Raw genomic sequence first — 20,459 nt, 5'->3', positions numbered from 1 at the left:
ACATTGTTCCAGGGACTGTAACCAATGCCCTGTATCTAAATAACTGTAAGTCACTTTGGATTAAAAAAAAAGCGTCAGCTAGGTGTCATGTAATGTAATGACGTTAGGAAAAGACAACACACAATGCGTAAAGTGGTGGTCATTGCATGGATATGTATTAGAAAGTTGAAAGTAAGACACTGTACAAGTGGATGTGAGTCAACACATGGCAACAAGACATGCAGAAGACATTCCAGTGTATTGCAGTCAACATACAACAAAGAAAGAAACACATTTAATTCAACCCTCTCCCAGCCTTCAGTGCTCTCTTAGTCAAGAAAAGAAGAAGAAGAAGAAAAAACAGCTGCCCTCAAAATATATGGTTCGTAAAATACAAGGTATACTTCTTCTTCCGGAGCATCTACATAATGTCAGTCTTTCAGCATCAAGACAAAATACGGAGGTGGGACCTGAGTCAAAGATGGAAGCTGGTTTATTTTGAAACCTTTTCACAGAGGGTGGGGTGGCAAATGAATGTGCAATGGGAGACTCTACTGAGCGGTGGTGGTGGTGAGGATGGTGGTGGTGGTGGGGGGGGGGGGGGGGTAAAGGGCCGAGGAGTTGGGTCAGGGGTAGAGGTGGGGGTGAGGGTGAGGGTGAGGGTACGTCTCCAGAACTAGCAGCAGGTGTGGAGGGAGACAGCTGAAGGGGAAGGGGGGGGGGGGTTGGGAACATGAGGTGGGTAGCAAGCTTAGAGCAGGGGTTCTCAACCTGTGGGTCACACGGCCTCACTGGTGGTGGACCCTGAAGTTATACCATGTAGGCTTTGAAATGATTGTCTAAAAATCCAAATCATATTTATGAGTGTGTTTCAGTGGACCATTTTTTGTCAGTTTTTTATTATTTATTGGGTCAGAGGTGCATGGCCCTGAACCTTGAACATTTGTGAACATTTCAAGTGGTGGGCCCCCCAAGTTGGAAAAGGTTGGGAACCCCTGCCTCTGGGCAAGAGGATATAGACTAGAGGGTGTCTCAGGAGTCTCTGTAGAGTGGAGTGGGGTGGGTCGGGTGGGGTGGGGTGGGGGGAGACGGCCGGGTAGGTTGACTGTCCACTTCAAGTGTGTATGTAGCCTACGTATGTCGATATATTTAGCCGTGTGTGTGCCATCTCCAGAGCAAGGCTGGGTGGCGGCGCAGCACTCTTGCAGACGATCCATCATCAGCTCACGTCCTTGTTGAACGGCTGAGGATTTCCACCTTGACTTTTTTTTGTAATGCTGGATTAATTTAATCGCTTGCACCTTCTTTGATCTTGTTTCCAAGGGGGTTTGTTTATGTCGTTTTTGTTGCCATGCTTGGAAGGGAGGGGGCGGGCACCAAAAGCCTGTTGTGCAGAATGGAACTGGAAGGAATGTGTTTGTTGGTTTGTCTCTACTGTACGTTCTCCATCATTTTCAAAAACTCTGAAAAAGAGAGGGGAAAGGTGATGACAAAAACTGAAAACTATGGGAATTCTGGAGTCATTTAATATAATACTGATGTATATATGGAAAAGAGTGTTGTCAGATATACAATAAGTAACGTACTAGTACCATCATTTTGTCATCTGTACGATCAAAAACACATGATGTACGATTATTTCAGAGTTTTCATTCAGTTCTTCGAGTTTCCTTAAAACAAGTATTTGGTTCGTGTACGATAATTTCCTCCCAAAGACTCCCTAAATCGATAATTTTGAGGTTCTGGTAAGATAGTTCAACATTTTCCATCTGGTAACACTGATGGAAATACAGAATTGTGCCAAGTGGTTTATCTAAGCATGTGTGTGTTCATGTATTCTATTAAACATGATCTGATACCAAAATCCCACTCTGGTGGTCTGTCCCTGTGGGGATGGAAGAGGAATGTGTGTGTGTGTGTGTGTGTGTGTGTGTGTGTGTGTGTGTGTGTGTGTGTGTGTGTGTGTGTGTGTGTGTGTGTGTGTGTGTTACATGTATGTATTTTCATGGGCTGTGTGTAACCAAATTAGCTCAAAACGCATGCGTGCACACGCTCGCACGGACGCCCATACTCACACACACGTGCGTGCATGCGTGTGTGTGTGTGTATGTGTGCTTTTGTGTGCGCACTATGTGTGTGTGGCTGATTTGGCTGCACACTGCCCATGAAAATACAAAGAACAAGAAAACATGCTCTCTTCAGGGAAAAGGCATAAATACCAAACATAATGATAACAGCACGTTTGAATAGATTTTGTGCTGGGACCACTAAAAGGTATGTCTGGATTGGTGTGTGTGTGCGTGCGTGCGTGCGTGCGTGTGTGCGTGTGTGTGTGTGTGTGTGTGTGCGTGCGTGCGTGCGTGCGTGCGTGCGTGCGTGCGTGCGTGCGTGCGTGCGTGCGTGCGTGCGTGCGTGTGTGTGTGTGTGCATGTGCGTGCACTGTAAAAGATTTCAAACTGAAATTTACAGCTAATTGATGGGGAATAATTGCCAGCAAATTGTTTTAAATTTACAACAAATTGCAGAAAAAAAACAGTTGCCATCAAGTCGTTTAAAATTACAACACTGTTCCGTTTTCAAAACTACTCTGACCATGGCACATGTCCTGCCCCCTCATCCGCCCGCCTCCTCCCGCCTCCATCCCCGCTGTCCGCCTCCATGTCTGAGATGCCTTCAACATGGTATCGTCCCCATCCTCCACCATGACTGAGATAGCATGGTACCATAATGCCACTCTGCTCTAAGCATATACTTCTACAAGTTCAGCCTTGCATGGGTGAGGCACAAATAATAAATCACTCAGCATAGTGTTGTCACAGTGACAGTGATAGTTTCCTCAAGAGGACTTTCATTTATCAAGTCATCTCAAAGGGGAATTCAAAAACAGTCACAATAAGGACTGTATAGAAATGCATTTGTTAAACCAATCAAGTGGTCTAAATTTAATATTATGCAAAAAACACCATAAAACATGCTATGCTACAAGATGGCTCTCAAAAGATGAAACAACCCAACCAGTTAACCTGTCAGGCAGCCAACCGGCCAGGTAACCAACTGGCCTTGACAGACTGGCTGGTTGACTGGCCAGCTGCCTGTCCGATTCACTGGCTGGTTGACTGGCTAAACCAGTCAGGCAGCCAGTCAACCGAACAGGCAGCCGGCCAGTCAACCAGCCAGTCAACAAGTAAGGTAGCAAGCCAGTCAACTGACCAGTCAACCTGCCAGGCAGCTAGCTGGTCAACTGGCACTATGCTGTCAGCCACCTTGTCAACAAACCAACCACTCATCTAGTCGGCTAATCAATTGATTGCCAGTACCAGTGAGCGCCAGTGAGTCAGGCGCTATGCTGTGCCATTCAGACAAGCAACCAAAGCAGTGTGACAGTCCAGGTTTATATAGTGGGGCAAGTGAACCATGTGACCAGAGTAATCAGGCATTGGGCAGGTGCTGGCAATCATTGAATCACGGCATGAAAGTGATTAGTAATAAAGTGAGGCAAGGCACTAATTGACAGATTGGTTAGGTATAGAGTGTGACAACAGAGTAACAAGAGAGATCTGTATCAAAAAGCTAACACGTTCCTAGAATGTTCCAATCATTGATGCTCCTGCTCTAGAACTACAGTTTTAAAAACAGACTGGGCTCCTTCTAAGATAGTGTTTAAAAAGTATAAGGATATTCTTAAATGGATTGGTTTTGGCCCTTGTTTAATGCGCATATCAAAACTTCAGTTCCAAAAAGATTTCATTCTGATCCATGTTTATAAGTAAACATTCCATATATATGTGGAATTGTCTACACAGTGGTTGGACAAAATAACTGAAACACCTGTCCTTTTAATATGTGGGAAGTTTCATGGCTCAAGTGGGCCAGCCTGTTGGCCAATCTTCATTAATTGCACATTGCACCAGTAAAGTGAAGTTGAGTTGAATTGCTGGTGAAAAGTTACCAGCTAACTGTTGCAAAATTACAACAAATTTGCTGGCAAAAAAGTTGCCAGCTCATTGTTGTGAAATTAAAGCAAATTGCTGGTGAAAAGTTGCCAGCTACTTGAAGTAAAATTAAAGCAAATTGCTGGCAATAAAAAGTTGCCAGCTTATTGTTGTAAAATTACAACAAATTTGCTGGCAAAAAAGTTGCCAGCTCATTGTTGTGAAATTAAAGCAAATTGCTGGTGAAAAGTTGCCAGCTACTTGAAGTAAAATTAAAGCAAATTGCTGGCAATAAAAAGTTGCCAGCTTATTGTTGTAAAATTACAACAAATTTGCTGGCAAAAAAGTTGCCAGCTCATTGTTGTGAAATTAAAGCAAATTGCTGGTGAAAAGTTGCCAGCTACTTGAAGCAAAATTAAAGCAAATTGCTGGCAATAAAAAGTTGCCAGCTAATTGTTGTAAAATTACAACAAATTTGCTGGCAAAAAAGTTGCCAGCTCATTGTTGTGAAATTAAAGCAAATTGCTGGTGAAAAGTTGCCAGCTAATTGAAGTAAAATGAAAGCAAATTGCTGGCAATAAAAAGTTGCCAGCTAATTGTTGAAAAATTACAACAAATTGCTAGCAACAAGTCGCCAGCTAATTGTTGCGTACTTCCAACGCAAACACTGGAAACTTCACAACATACAGCCTTTGAAAATAATGGCCCTGGGCTTCTGCTTCCATTCCTTCTCATGGGATTTTGAGATATATTCTGTTGCCGAAGCCATCAAAAAGCCAAATTGAACCACAGGGGGGCTGCCACACCTGAGCATCGTTTATGCTCTATGACCTGCCCATCGTCTGTATAAATGGACAAACCATCATTGGCCTCTCCCATGCCCTTTTAGCAGAGAGAAGCCCGTTTTGAATTGCACTGAGCTGAAATTAGCGCACCTGGACGTCATTTACAATCAGCTGGCTCATGACCAAAGAAGGTAGATTGGATAAGCAGTATCACTCAATGGAAAATGCATTGGCCACAGTGTAGTAGTTAGGGGCAGTCATGGCTCAGTGGTTAGAGCACTGGGTTGGCAACCCAAGGGTTCCTGGTTCAATGCCCGACCTGACCGCAGCTGATGTGCCCTTGAGCAAGGCACCTAAGGCTCCCCAGGCGCCATTCAGCAAGCAGCCCACTGCTACGGACTAGTGTGTGTAATTCAATGTGATTCACTAGCCCAAATGGGATAAATGCTCCAATCCAAATTGGCTCCAATTGGCTTCGTAGTATGAGGGTGTTGCTTTAATGCCATAGAACTAATACATTTATGCTTAATGACATGGTGCACATGGTCAGTGTGTGCGATGCCATGAGGGACAAAATTTGTACTCCACAAATTTGGTCGAAAGAGGATATCCGGTTGTCAGAGCTCAGTTTGTGGCCAAATTTACTGCAGCTCTCGGTCAGCATTAATTGCGGGGGATAATTAAGGACAGGTGACAAACATTCACTATTGTATCCTATGACCTGTTCCACACTTTACCATGCTTCCAATTTGACCATGGAAGAAGAAAATTGGACTCCCCTTGCTATCATTCCGTACTACGCTCCGATGATGTCTACCTCCTTGCTCATGACCAGGTGTGTGCGATTGAAGAGTTCAAATCAGTTCAAATTCTCTCCACCTCTATCAGGCCTGTATGCATGTTTTAAAAGCATCCAATCAGAATGTGACCTGAGCTCCACAATTTCTGCATGTGGCTTTGCATACATTTGCATTAGGACAGCAGCCCTGACAAAACAGATCTTTACAACAGTATGTTGTAAAAAGTCTATGTGCTGCTGTACATTTACAATTGTGAATTGTACTCTATATGATATCCCACAATGCATTGCATATTACAGCAGTGAATAGTAAACTGGTATATACATCTTCTTGATGTAGAATTCTAATGTGAAATCACAACAATCTTTTACAGTGTGTGTGTGTGTGTGTGTGTGCGTGAGTGTGTGTGTGAACACACTAATAGGCTATGTGAAGATAAAGTAAGGAATGAAAGAAGTGCTGAGATTATAAATCATGTTAGCTCACCATCGAAGTCGAGCTAATCTAATCTAATCTAATCTAATCTAATCTAATCTAATCTAATCTAATGTGAGCTCACCATCGAAGTCGAGCTTGCCGTCCTTGTTGGCATCCGAGTCTGCCATCAGCTCGTCCACCTCCTCCTCGCTCACCGGCTCCCCCGTAGCCTTCAGGATGTCCCCAAACTCCTCGCGGTCGATCCAGCCGTCCCCGTTCCTGTGGTGGACACCATGTTGATGTTACACTTAGCCGACTAAGGGGTGTGAAAATATATTGGCATACATTTTTGTAAATTGACATTGAGAATGTTTAATAAGGGTCATGATCATATGCTGTATATTTTGCGAAGGGTTACCAGCCACATCCAACCCACTTTCTCTGTGTGATCAAGACACACCTCAGGAGGTCTGGCCAAGGGGCCTAGGTTTACCTGGACACAATGGGAGCCCCCACAGCTTGGAGACAGACGGGGGAAGGTCACTCTACTACAAAAAGACAGATACACTAGGGAAAGACAGAATTCTCCTAGGCTGTTGCTGTTAGGGTGAGGTCACAGAAGAACAGAATTCAAAAATGCTTTAATTATTTGTAACTTCATGCCAGATGCTTTGGATAAATAAACCCGCTGAAATCAAGAATTGGACACCATGCTCTCTGACTCTTTAAAAAGAACACGCTGGATTCTAGCCAACACATAGTAAGTTTGGAAAATGATTTGGAAATGGGTTTACAACGTTTGGAACAAAATGGCTAAAATCCAACAATTGGTGACCCCGACTTGTGATAAAGAAGGAGAGCTGGTGGACAAAAAGACAAGAAATGGACGAAGGGGCAGTTGGGTGACAACAACTAACAGCCGCTACAATGTGTAATCAAATGGTAAGCAGACCAATGATTTATCTAAGTACTGTTATTGGGCAGATCAAGGTTTTATTGTTGTCACCCTACTGTAGGCATGTCTAAACAAATGGTTAAAGCATTAAGGTTAAAGTGCACAAGAAATACATATGGAACACTGGCTTAAGGCAAAGGTCATGCAAAAAAAAAATACGAACAATCATTATGGCTGGGCAGAGGGGCCCATATTTTGTTGATATAATGGATGGCACATGTATTATTGGCTGATTGTTGTGTGGATACTGGACTGTGTTGAGATTACATTGCTCTGAGTTACGTTGCTGGGGAAGTATTGTGGTAGCATTTGTTGGGAATATTGCATTGCTGGTTATTTATTGGAGTGTTTATAGCTGGGGAAAATGGTGCTTGAAGTGTGGGCCTCGTTGAATGTGTTGGTATGATTGTTACAACTGCATTGTGGGAATCGGTGTAGGTTGACCATGAGAGATTTAATCGGATGTTTAGTTAAGAGTGGAATTTGGTAGTTACAGTGTGAATGTTGCCTATTTCTATGTGAATTGAATAGCAGTCTCCTTTGTATGTTAATCATTGAAAGAATTAATTTTAACTAACTAAGCTCAAGGAGTTTAGCAGTAAAGGAGGAGTTAAGACATAAACATAATGGACCTTGGAGGAAAGGGTGACTTCAGAGGATTACCTCCAGTGCTAACATCCACTGTGAAGGGTCAATGGGAAGCCATAAAACAACAGCTTATGGCTGCATCGATTGAAAAGGAAAGGAAAGGAACGGGAGAAAAGTATGACAAAAATTTGGGAAGAGTTGAGGAGGCAAAAGCATGTGCCAAGAGATACTGAAAAGCGTGACCTGTTGCCACATCTCATCAAAGCAGTACAGTATGCCCAAATTCAGTTGGAGGAACATGAAAAAAACAGGAAGCAGTCCAGGTTCTCTTTCAGAGATAACTGGAAAAGGGAGAAGGAACAATTAGAGTACAAAAGGAGTTGCCTCCATAATATGTCATTAGCCAGCGCAGCTTTGAAATTTGCACAGACAAAATCGGAGACATGCCCAGAGAATCAACTTTTGTTGATACAAAACAGACCCACCTTAGTATCTCTGCCACCCGCACCAGCATCATACTTTGCAAATGTCTTGGAAGAAGTGAAACAAACTCCTACTAAATTATCACAGCAGTGTCTAAAGACAGTGGAAAGAGAGACAGGAAATGGAAGGAGCAAGTTGCACTCAAAAGTGGAGACAGGGGCATGTTGTGAAACGAGAAAGACAAACGAAAGCAGAGACACAGTGGAGTCACCACTACCTGTGCCTCAGAACATGTTGCCATTGATATGCAAAGACCCCCAGGGGGGAGAGAAGTACAAACCATTCTCCTTCACTGACATGAACTGCATCGTTGAAAAAATGCCCCCTCCGTCAGAAGGGGGAGGGTCATGGATGAGCAAGTTTTTTCAACTCACTTTGGGTCACAAGCTTGCTATTGGAGATTGGAGAGCAATATTGGAGAGACAAGTGACCAGCTTTGATGTTATGCAGATAGAGACCATTGCAGGTACAACCAATTTGGCGGATTCAGAATCATTCACTTCTCATGCTACACAGTTGGGAGGAGCTATGCGAGCAAAGTTTCCTGTTCCTACAGGGACCACACACACACACTCATTCACCATGAAAGAAAATGAAGACATATCAGAATTTCTGATCAGGTGCAAGGACATTTGGACTGATAGAGCAGGGTGTCACCCTGGCTCTGGACAGTGGCAGACATTGCAATTCAGAAAAGCCATCATGGGAAGCGTACCCAAAACAGTTCGAAAGGCCATGGAGGACAATCCGGACCTGGCAGGGTGCACCACTGAGCAATGGGAAAGGCACTTGAAACATCACATGAAGATACAAAGAGCTAAGGAGCAGGAGGCAAAAGAGGAGACAGACGCAGCACGACTGGAACTATTGAAACTGCAGTTAGAGGAGGCTCGCAACAGAGTGGGTGACACAAAAAATAAATCTGAGTATCAAATGGTTCAACAGACCCTCCACCAAGCGAAAAGAGGTCCAGGGGAATTGGGCAGGAGGCATAGGACTGGTTGGCGTAGGTCATGGGACAAATGCCATGGCTGTGGTGAGTTGGGTCATTGGAAGAGAATGTGCCCCAAAGTGCAGTGGAGAGGGATCCCAAACATCCCAAATCAATATAGAAGGGGTTATGGGTATACCCCACAGCAAGCGTACCTATTACCACAACCCTCGCCACACCATGGATCAGGGTTTCAGAATTTGGGTGTGGGCATGCCTTGGGGGGCGTCGACACCCTGGGGTCCTTTGACACCCTGGGGAATTGGCCGTATTCATTAGAGGTGGAGCAGAAACCTGACTGACACTGGGGTGATAAAAGAATTGTATGAAATGGGCAAGGTTTTCAAATTTTGGATATCAATTAGCAATAATTTTAATTCATTCAGGTTTGGAAAAATCATACAATTTGTTTTGAAAAAGGATTAAGTTGCATTTAATCGACCTGGTTTCGTGTGATTTAATTAAGTGAAGATTAACTAATTGTCCATTTTTTTTTTCTTCTTAGGAGACGATAACAGGATACGGTTGCCTGTTGTGCAAAGCTCGTTGTTGACCTAATCCCTTCAGGATGTCTGGAGACAATGAGATTGGGAGTCGACACCTAGAGAGGAATATACTCTGAATTGCCTTAATCATTTAGTCCTTTCAGGAACATGACCATGGAGTGAAACCAGGGGACCGATACACATTGGGGAATGTGAACATATCTCTTGTTTTGTATGCTATATGTGAATTTGATTTAATCTACAGGTTAACGATAAGAAGGAACCAGTGTGTCATAACAGGTTATCATCAAGAAGTAACCATGGTTGATTAACTTCAGGTTTCATTCCCTTTTTTCCCCAAGAACAGGAGACTAACATATATGTATTCCTTGTGTGTCTGTCATTGTATGTCAATGGGCCCTATGTCTGTCTCTGTGTTATGTGTGTTCATGTAAAAAATTGAGAGTGCACGTGCAAAGGTTGAATTTGAAAAAAAAATGAGAAGAACATGGTTAATATGGCAATTTAACAGAGGCCTACTTACAGTGACGTCATGACATTTATTTTACACATTTTTTGGGTTGTTTCATTTATTGATTTGAGTTTATTCATTCGGTTTCTTCAAGTTGGTTTTGATAATGCTTTCATTTTACGTCTTGATTTGGTTTTCAAATGAATCAATTTGAACCTCTTTGTGAGCATTTTTCTTTTAATAAGCGGTGTTTTCCTTTCTCAAAAAAAACCAGATGGGTCTTTCTTTCTCTTTTTGGTCAACAAAGAGTTTGGTTTTGAAGTAAGAAACATTTTTATTTACTATTTGGGTTTCAAATGGATATTTTTCAACATTTTATTTACTATTTGGGTTACAAATGAATCATTTTCAGCTTTTTAGAGAGGTGGCTTTCTTGTTACAACGTGTTCTTCTTTCAGGAAAATATGACTTTATTTGGTTATGTTCCATCAAAATGCAGGAGTTAGAGATACTATATTAAAATAAGCTTCATAGGATTTCTAGTTTATAGTTTCCATGACTATATTTTCATCGTTTTGGGTTACTTTAAACAGTGCTTTATTTCTTTAGTTGACTTCACCAATTTTCCCTTTATACATTTTGTTTTTATTAAACAAGAAAACTCACTTTGGTTAGGTATGTTATGATATGGGTAATTGATATGGGTTTTTAAGAAAACTAAAAAGTTATAAAAAGTAATATTCAGCGATAAGTCATAAACAATGCCATTTTAACATGAAACTTTAATTAAACAGCTATTGTACAGACTTTGCCGTCTTCCAAGTTCATCCCCCAGTTCTAATTTTATTTACAAAATTTGGGCTCAAAACCCAGAGGCGGTGAGGTGCCATAGTTTAAATTGATACAGAATCTCAACAGAGTGCAACCATGTGATCAATCAGCGGTCAACTTGGAGGAAACCAGGTGTCATGAAGTAAAGTACGTGCTCTCTATTGTCTGGCAGTTGCAAACGTTGAGAAATCCAAGGAGATTTATACGGAGTCAGATGGGAGAACTGTGGTTCTCTGCCAGGGCATTGAGCAAAGTACTGTAGGGTGTCCATGACGGGACACAAAGAACTACGCTGGTTCGATCTATGATATGGGACGACAAAGTCCTAGAGTTGGAAACAAGGGGGTGCACTCTGCTTGTTGAAGGGATAACTTACATAAACTTTGGCACACACCTCCACTATTTTAAAGATTAATCTGTTTGGCTGTGCCATACAGATTAAAGAGAGGGAGAGTTTATTTTCATTGTCAATGGTGGATGAATAAGGGACATGTCATTGACTGTATCTTTAGCTTTCTAAGAGAAGTATTCCCCCCCCTTCTTCTTTCAAAGAGAAGTAATATTCCCCCTTCTAAGAATTCAGATTTTTTCCTTACTATAATTTTGGAAGTTGAAAGTTGATTTATGAATTTAGATTAGTAAAGAGGCAAAGGGCTGAAATTGAATTTTTTGCTGTTGTTTCAGAAATGCATTTAAAAAAAAAAAAAAAATTTATGGTTTATGGTTTTTACGTTTTTATGGTTTCTCAACCCATGGAAAGTGTGACATAAAAGTTGGGCAGGGTCTGACATGATAAATGGTGCGCAAACATTTTCTTTTATTCCAGGTTTTTGTTGTGGATTGTCTTTATAGCTCTCTGGGTGATGCGATGAAAATGCAATTTTGGAACAATTTTGAATTTTTCTTTTATTCTTCTTTCTTTCTTTCTTTCTTTCTTTCTTTCTTTGGGCTTATCATTCCTATTAAAGAGTTTAACAAACTATTGAGAAGCACTTCACCATAGCTGACACTCTCGGGGGCAAAAAAGAACATTTCTATTTTTATGATGTTGCCACGATATTTTTTCAGTTGAAGAGAGGGACTCCAGAGAAAAGGGGTGACAATATATTGACTGCATTTTTAGTTCTTGTTTTGTATTCTTCTTTTAGGTTTGGTTGTTTATTTTTGAACTGTTGTTTTGGGTTGAACAGATTTTTTGCATTTCAATACCTATAGGCTACTATGGGTAGGCCTATGAATCTCCAACCATAACCCAAGTGATAGCCGTTCGATTGCATTTCAGATAAAGACATGGCAGATGGACATGCTAAGATATTTTTTTTGTGATTCGATGTTGAATCGAATCAAGAGAGGGAATTGAAAATATATTGGCATACATTTTTGTAAATTGACATTGAGAATGTTTAATAAGGGTCATGATCATATGCTGTATATTTTGCGAAGGGTTACCAGCCACATCCAACCCACTTTCTCTGTGTGATCAAGACACACCTCAGGAGGTCTGGCCAAGGGGCCTAGGTTTACCTGGACACAATGGGAGCCCCCACAGCTTGGAGACAGACGGGGGAAGGTCACTCTACTACAAAAAGACAGATACACTAGGGAAAGACAGAATTCTCCTAGGCTGTTGCTGTTAGGGTGAGGTCACAGAAGAACAGAATTCAAAAATGCTTTAATTATTTGTAACTTCATGCCAGATGCTTTGGATAAATAAACCCGCTGAAATCAAGAATTGGACACCATGCTCTCTGACTCTTTAAAAAGAACACGCTGGATTCTAGCCAACACATAGTAAGTTTGGAAAATGATTTGGAAATGGGTTTACAACGTTTGGAACAAAATGGCTAAAATCCAACAGGTGTAACACGCTCAACTCAACCAAAGTAAAAAAAACTGGGTGATCATTACTCAAGAATATACAAAATAAAGAGAACAGGACAGCACTCCAAGTTTTGTGTTTTATTGCCCATCACGGGCAGTAAAACCAGAGATTCTTTAAGTATATAGAGATATGCCAATGTAATAGGTTGCTATGGGCACCTAACATGACCAGGTTCCGGTCTGCCTAAAGGGGCGTGTCATAATACTCCTACAATGAATAGAACAGTCCTTAGGTCTGCCTAGGTCTGCCTAAAGGGGGATTTCCCCCCTCCCCCTTGCAATAATAGAACCCGGAAACAATGGGCCAATGGAACCTCTCTCTCTCTACTCTCTCTGGTAAAACACAAAACTTGGAGTGCTGTCCTGTTCTCTTCATTTCGTACACTTTGGCTGACTTCACACTTTAGCTGACGCTTTTATCCAAAGCGACATACAATTATTACAGGCAGGGTTCTAAGCACTCTGCTTCCTATGCTTATGCCTAGCGGTGTCCCTGCTCTGCTCTGATGCAGTGTCGTGCTGTGTGCTTGTCATTTTAGGGGACATTAGCCCCAATCTCAGCCTTGCTGTAGCCCCTTAATGCGCGCCGTACCTCCAGTGGCACGCCGTAATAGTCATTGAAATGTAACTACCATATCACTACAATACTATGACACAACAAAGGCCCTTTAGTAATGCACCACGACTTGGTCATTACCATACTGGTAACAACAAATGTATAAAGCCGCATCTTAAGGGGCTAAATTAACACCAGCCAAAAGGCCAAATGCTGGTGAAAATTCAGTTTGGCTAGTAGAATGGAAAGCTCATTAGCCATTTTTTGTTATTCATGGCAAGTGTGATTTATATCTCCTAGCCAAATTTGGCTTGTGATTAAAAAAGTTAATTCATAGACCTGTTTGTATAGTGTATTGGTTACAGTCCCTTTGAGCAGTGTGGGGTTAGGTGCCTTGCTCAAGGGCACTTCAGCTACTGTATGGATAGGGGTGTAGGGAGAGGTAAGGGTGGGATTCGAACTTGCAACCCTGTGATCTTAGGACCACATCTCCTAACCATTAGGCCACGGCTGTCTTTGTTGCCATTGTTTGCGATCAAACACGTTCATGCAGTTACGGTTAGTATGATACAATATCAACTTTATTTTCAGTTTTCACTGATATATATACAATATATATATATAGGACTATTGTACATAAGGGGCGGTGGTAGCTCAGGTGGTCGTTGTGTCCTTGAGCAAGATACTTAACCCCAAGTTGCTCCTGGTGGCAGAGTGGTACCCTTTGTGGCAGCCACGGCCACCGGTGTGAGAATGTGAATGTGAGTGTGACTGGGTGAATGTGAGGCATACAATGTAAAGTGCTTTGAGTGCTCGAAGGAGTGGAAAAGCGCTATATAAATGCAGTCCATTTACCATAAGTGCATACATGTGGAGAATAGAGCTCTATCAGACAAACGTAACATGGAGCCTGGCTGGAACCACCCGCAGCCACAGTTACAGATATAGGACACAGGCCTACACACAGACATGCATATAGTACATACATCCCAGTCCCAGAATACATTACATTCTTCTTCTTCTGTAAGTTATTGGAAGGTCACGCTTTGGTTGCGCATACCACCACCTACCGGTTCCTGGGCAATTCTTTTACCTACTGCTTAAAGTGATACTGTCCCAATTTTTGGAAATAAGCTGATTTTACACATTCCCTTGAGTTAAATAATAGGGTTTTACCGTTCTCCTGTACTTTCAACCGTTTTCTAGTTATGACAGTGCAAATTTTACCTCCAAGCTAACAGTTAACATTGAGTCCTATGAGACCAGTTAGCCGCGAGCTGGTCTCATAGGACTCAATGCTAACTGCTAGCACGGAGGTAAAATTTGCACTGCCATACCCAGAGAACGGTTGAAAGTACAGGAGAACGGTAAAACCCTATTATTTAACTCAAGAGGAGGTGTAAAATAAGCTTATTTCCAAAAATGGGACAGTATCACTTTAAATGTGGGCATATAGCCCTGTTGTTGTTAAATATCTCAACACTGCTCTTATATTTGCGTCCCTTGCCCAGCACTGTGGCCTGATTAAAACCAGCTTCGCCGTCCCCAAGCAGCCCATCCTTCGACTATTTCCTTTCCTCTGCATACATAGGGCACTCAAACAATATGTGTTGGACTGTCTCCTCCTCCATCATACATCCCAAACACTGCCCTGATGTCACTCTTCCAAACCTACACTGAGTACTGTTCAGTAACATGTGACTAATCCTTAGTCTGGCGATGACAACCTCATCTCTCCTACTGCCCCCCCCCCCCACCACCCACCTTGGCTACTTTCTCCACCTCCTTTTAGATGTTCTACATGTAGCATCTGTCACTGTTTCACCGCTGCCAGGGGCGGAGCAACAGGGGGGGGGGGGGGGGGGCAAGAGGGGCACTTGCCCCTGGGCCCAGGGCCCTCCTGTATGGGTGTTGGGGGCCCTATTGTGACCATGGCGGGCTGTATGGGGGCCCCAACAGTGTTTTGCCCTTTGGGCCCTGTGTGCAATTGTATCGCCACTGACCACTGCCCTCTGGATGAGTACCTTCACTTCTCCCCGGCCCAAGTTGACTGCTACATCGGGTTCTGGCCTCTCTTTGGCTTTTTTGTTTGCAAGGCTGTCGGCATGTTCATTTCCCCATACTCTGCTGGGATCCATAAGAAACACACTGTGATTGCAGACCTTTCCAAGCGGTATAAACCCAAATACACTTCCATCAGTAAGTCCATCCTATATGACCTTGACGACTGTATGCTGTTTATTACGGCAGCAGAGTCTGAACACATCAGTACCTTTCTTGGCCGTGTACAACTGGATACTTAGCTTCCTGTTTGGAAGTACAATACAGGTGAGGGTAGGAGCAGACCTATCATCCGTTGCAGAGGCGGAATACATGACATTACAATTACACGTAGCCTAGGAGACGCTTTTATCCAGAGTGATTTACATCTATGTACTTGGGTACAGGGTATTGGTTACAGCCCCTGGAGCGATATGGGGTCTATAAGGGGGTCTATAAATGGTCAATTTTATTTATTTATTTATTTTTTTTATAAATCTTTTCATTTGACATTTTCAGCAAAATACAAAATGCAAATGGTCATTTAGTTTGAAATGTTTCCCCTTAAGGTCCCCCCACCCCTCCCCAGCCACCATATATGAACACACATAAACCCAATTTTATTGTTTTAATACTATAAGGGGGCGTTGTCAGGCTTATGATGAGGTTCAGGGGGTGGTTGACCACTGGGTTAGATGATTTCTGCTTGATTCCAAGAACTACTGCTGCCTAACCATTAGGCAACGGCTGCCTCAGATCACATAATATAGATGTTGTTTACTGTTGAAGTCAAGTAGGCATGAAACATAATTGGATAATTGTTTAAATGGATACTTAGAAAATAATTAGATAATTGGGAAGAAAAAAACCTTAACAAAAAGTGCATCTTAGGTTGCAATTTGTTTTGGGTAGGAATTCACATTGTGAAGTCTACAGGAGTGAATTCGTGGTCAAAGACTAATACAGTGGTTCTTAACCTGGGGTGCGCCAGAAATTTCAGGGGGTGCGCGGAAATTTGTTTGTGTTGAGGTTGTGACCAAACTTATGCTTCCAAACATTATAGTTAGGTCAAACCAAGACCAAATTAAAACATGCTTTGGTCCCTATGTAAAGTCATGAAAGTATAGATTAATGTCTGAAGCAAGAATCATTGAATCATTGCGTACACAGGTGTAGACGTTTGGGATGGGGGGTGTGCGGCTTGTCTTGGGAACAGGTAACTTCATGAAAAAAAGGTTACAGTAAGAACAACTGGACTAATAGACTTTGCTCATTGTCACTATTCACGGCTGAGTACATTTCTGACATGTTCAGATATCACAACAATGAAGAAAGCTTTCTCACACACGTATATTGTGATCAATATCGAAAGTGGACTAGCTCTAGCACCAATACTGTGGCCATTACATATGATTCGAAAAATACCTGTGGGAGATCAGTAACAGAGGGCAGAACTGTGAAGACGTTTGGTGATACAGCGCCCTCTATTGATGCATCTGTGCACTGCAGCAACAGTATGTCCATGTGAAAGTACCACTTGGTCTGCTCACAGCTTTGGCTGGGCCCAGGACAAAGGCATCTAAAAGGACCCCGTTCACTGTAATATAATAAGGATCCAATTATTGGCCCGGGACAAGTGACATTTCAGATGACCCCATTTGAATTTCAGGCGACCCCATATGGGGTCCCGACGCTTGTGTTGAAAAGCACTGAAGTGGCGCTAACAGTAGGGCCCTCGTCTACTACTACTACTACTACTTCAAGGCTACTGCAAAGCCCCCCAAAAATATTTTTTTAAAAAACAAACAAACACTGAAGTAGCCCAAGGGAGCTGAGCTGGGAGGAACATAACTGGTTCATACCTGCTCTGGAATCAAATCAGTAACACTCCCGCTAAAAGCCTCGTTCCTTAACCTGCTGATCATGACTGCACATGAACGTGATCATTAACCTGCTGATCATGACTGCACATGAACGTGATCATTAACCTGCTGATCATGACTGCACATGAACGTGATCATTAACCTGCTGATCATGACTGCACATGAACGTGATCATTCAGCACTAATACCCGATTAATACACATGTGCCCAATAATACAATAATAATACACTAGTATCCAATAATACACATGTGCCCAAGGGTTCATTTAGGCCAGGGCTGTCCAAGGTACCAGCACAAGGGATCATGCTGCTCTTGCTTGATCATGCTGTTATAACAAAAGCAGTCAAGTAGCAAATGTCATGCTTTTTAGTGATTAAGACAATTATCCGCCTCAGCCCAGACCAGAGTGCTCCCACCCACCACCCACCACCCACTTCATAGAAAATCCCATTTTATCCTCTTGCACAGGCCTCACCAATTATTGCTCTCAGTGTGACTAAAACAAAACATTAAGCAGATGTGACCAATTTCTAATTGTAGTCATTTGTTGGTCAAGTGATTCATGGACTACAGGTCGATGGGTTGCCTTATTGTGTATTAAATTGGCTTGCACCTATGTAAAAAGTTTACCATAGTACTGCAATACTGTGACTTTTTTTTACATTACACATAGCTGACGATTTTATCCAAAGCAACTTCCATTTACTTCCAGTTACTGGGTTACAGTCCCTGGAGCAGTGTGGGGTAAGGTGCCTTGCTCAAGCCAGGGCATCTCAGCCATATAGTCAGAGGCGTATCTTGCAACCAGGCAAGGCAGGCAGCCGCTTGGGGCCCCAAGCCCCCAGATAGTGAATAACAGCCCACACTTTACCACAGTAGTGGCGATTTTGGTTAAAATGTTAATTGTTTTGCATTTTCGCTTGGGGCCCCACCTGACCCTAGAATCGCCTCTGCATATAGTGTGGTGGGGAATGGAAGGGTGGGATTCGACCCTACAGCTCTTTGATATAAAGCCCATCTCCCTACCCATGAGGTCACGCTGCCCCGAACCCCCTAGCCTGGTCCAGACCATCCCATAATACTACCATTTGAATTTCGTATTCATGGTCTGGACTTAATTTGATCTGACGCGATTGCAGGAAACAATCTGATGTCTATCTATGGCGATGTAGGAGCGTTTAACAGACATGTCTGACAGAACATTCTACCTCTGTGATTCTCAAAGTGTGGTCCGGGGACCACTGGTGGTCCGCGACAGAGCTCAGGTGGTCCGCAAAGGGATTTCTACTTTTCCAAGACAAGCTAGCAGAATGCTATATTTGTAACATAATTACAAAGCCAAACATGCCTCTAGTCATATTTTCACCACAATAAGACAGGGTTGTAAATGGGAATAAAAAATAAGTGATCTGCATCAATATTAACTGTCGAAACAGCACCCGTCAAATCTCAATTCAGTTGACAGGTGGTCCCTGAACATTTTTTGGGGGGACAAAGTGGTCCTCGGCCTGAAAAAGTTTGAGAATCACTGACCTACCTTAGGATAAAATTACAATGTAGGACCGTTTGTCAGAACACCGGTGAAAATCCTACCGGTCAACATCGCTCCACAGAAGACAGGTACCTGACGTAGTGCGGAGCCAAGTGTCTTGGCGGAAGTACGTAGGATGTCGCGCGAGGCTACGAAGCCCCCACGCTGCCGCTACTATGACACAACACAGGGCCTTTAGTAGTGCACTACGACTTGCTCATTGCCATTCTGGTAACAAGTTCATAAGGGTTGGAGCAGGCGTCACCCAACAGTTTTTCTCTTCCTTTATAAGGGTGCTGACCAAAATACTGTAAAACTGAAAAATGAAAAAAGGTCGCACCATGCATAGGTTTCTTTATTACAGACGCGTTTCGGCGTTCTGCCTTCCTGCCAGAATGAAAAATGAAAAAAGGTCGCACCATGCATAGGTTTCTTTATTAAACAGACACGTTTCGCGTTTCGGCGTTCTGCCTGAGGAAGGCAGAACGCCGAAACACGTCTGTGTAATAAAGAAACCTATGCATGGTGCGACCTTTTTTCATTTTTCATTCTGGTAACAACACATTTATAGCAATGTGTCTTAAACCATTGATGCCCAAAGCGCCTGCAGCATGCCTAAGCCCTTGTTGGGAGAGTTGCCCTCAGCCTATAAAAACCTAAATATCTCAGCCGCTGATGCACATTAAAACTTGAAACATGGTTGCATTTAAACCCTAAGACCCTCATCTTGCATTAGAATGTATTCATTCAGCTGTAACATACCCCATTTATATATTTTTAAAAAGCTAAAATCTCAAGAGCCTGAATGCAGCGTATATGTCACTCCAGGCACCAAAGGTCATGAGGACTGATGAAGACGCATGTCGAAACGTTAGTCTTACTGCACTGGAAAAATAAATGACAAAAAATAGACATCTGTGTGGCACCAGATTCTTTTTCCTTTGTACTAATAATTTAGTCCTGCTCTGGTTGCACCGGATTGTTAATTTAGATGCGCATAGTGCATATCTCCTTTGTTTAACATATACGAGTCATCAGGCTAAAATGGGTTAAAGGGATAAATAAACTTGACTTGACTTGAGTAAGGGCCGTCTCTTGGGGATGGGATACTGACTCTACTAAGGGCCGTCAGTTGGGGATGGGATACTGACTTGACTCGACTAAGGGCCGTCTGTTGCGGAAGGGATACTGACTTGACTCGACTAAGCGCTGTCTGTTGCTGATGGGATACTGACTTGATTCTACTAAGGGCCGTCTGTTGGGGATGGGATACTGACTCTACTAAGGGCCGTCTGTTGCTGATGGGATACTGACTTGACTGAGGGCCGTCTGTTGCTGATGGGATACTGACTTGACTTGAGAAAGGGCCGTCTGTTGGGGATGGGATACTGACTTGACTTGACTGAGGGCCGTCTGTTGCTGATGGGATACTGACTCTACTAAGGGCCATCTGTTGCTGATGGGATACTGACTTGACTAAGGGCCGTCTGTTGGGGATGGGATACTGACTTGAGTAAGGGCCGTCTGTTGCTGATGGGATACTGACTTGACTAAGGGCCGTCTGTTGGGGATGGGATACTGACTCAACTAAGGGCCATCTGTTGCTGATGGGATACTGACTTGACTAAGGGCCGTCTGTTGGGGATGGGATACTGACTTGAGTAAGGGCCTTCTGTTGCTGATGGGATACTGACTCAACTAAGGGCCGTCTGATGGGGATGGGAGGATACTCACTTGTCAAAGACGCGGAAGCACTCGGACAGCTCCTCCTCTGACTTGCCCGGTTGGTCCTCTTTCAGCTGGTGCACCATCATCACTAAGAACTCCTCAAAGTCAATGGTCCCACTGCC

General features: G+C 43.0%; 1 protein-coding gene across 1 annotated transcript in view; it reads right to left on the bottom strand.

Annotated features, from left to right (window-relative positions):
• Positions 1-1,064: 1,064 nt before the first annotated feature.
• Positions 1,065-20,459, bottom strand: part of LOC134456557 (troponin C, skeletal muscle) — a 27,542-nt gene continuing 8,147 nt past the window's right edge. Inside the window, exons 4-6 of the mRNA XM_063207957.1 lie at positions 20,344-20,458; positions 6,056-6,192; positions 1,065-1,442 (exon numbers count right to left, since the gene is read on the bottom strand). Of these exons, the coding sequence (XP_063064027.1) occupies positions 1,411-1,442; positions 6,056-6,192; positions 20,344-20,458 (284 nt within the window). The 3' untranslated portion in view covers positions 1,065-1,410. The remainder of the gene's footprint in view (positions 1,443-6,055; positions 6,193-20,343; position 20,459) is intronic.

This window comes from Engraulis encrasicolus, chromosome 10 (genome assembly GCF_034702125.1).
Source record: "Engraulis encrasicolus isolate BLACKSEA-1 chromosome 10, IST_EnEncr_1.0, whole genome shotgun sequence".
Lineage (NCBI taxonomy): Eukaryota > Metazoa > Chordata > Actinopteri > Clupeiformes > Engraulidae > Engraulis > Engraulis encrasicolus.
Note: the sequence above shows the minus strand (reverse complement) of the source record. Positions and strands in the feature narration are given on the sequence as shown.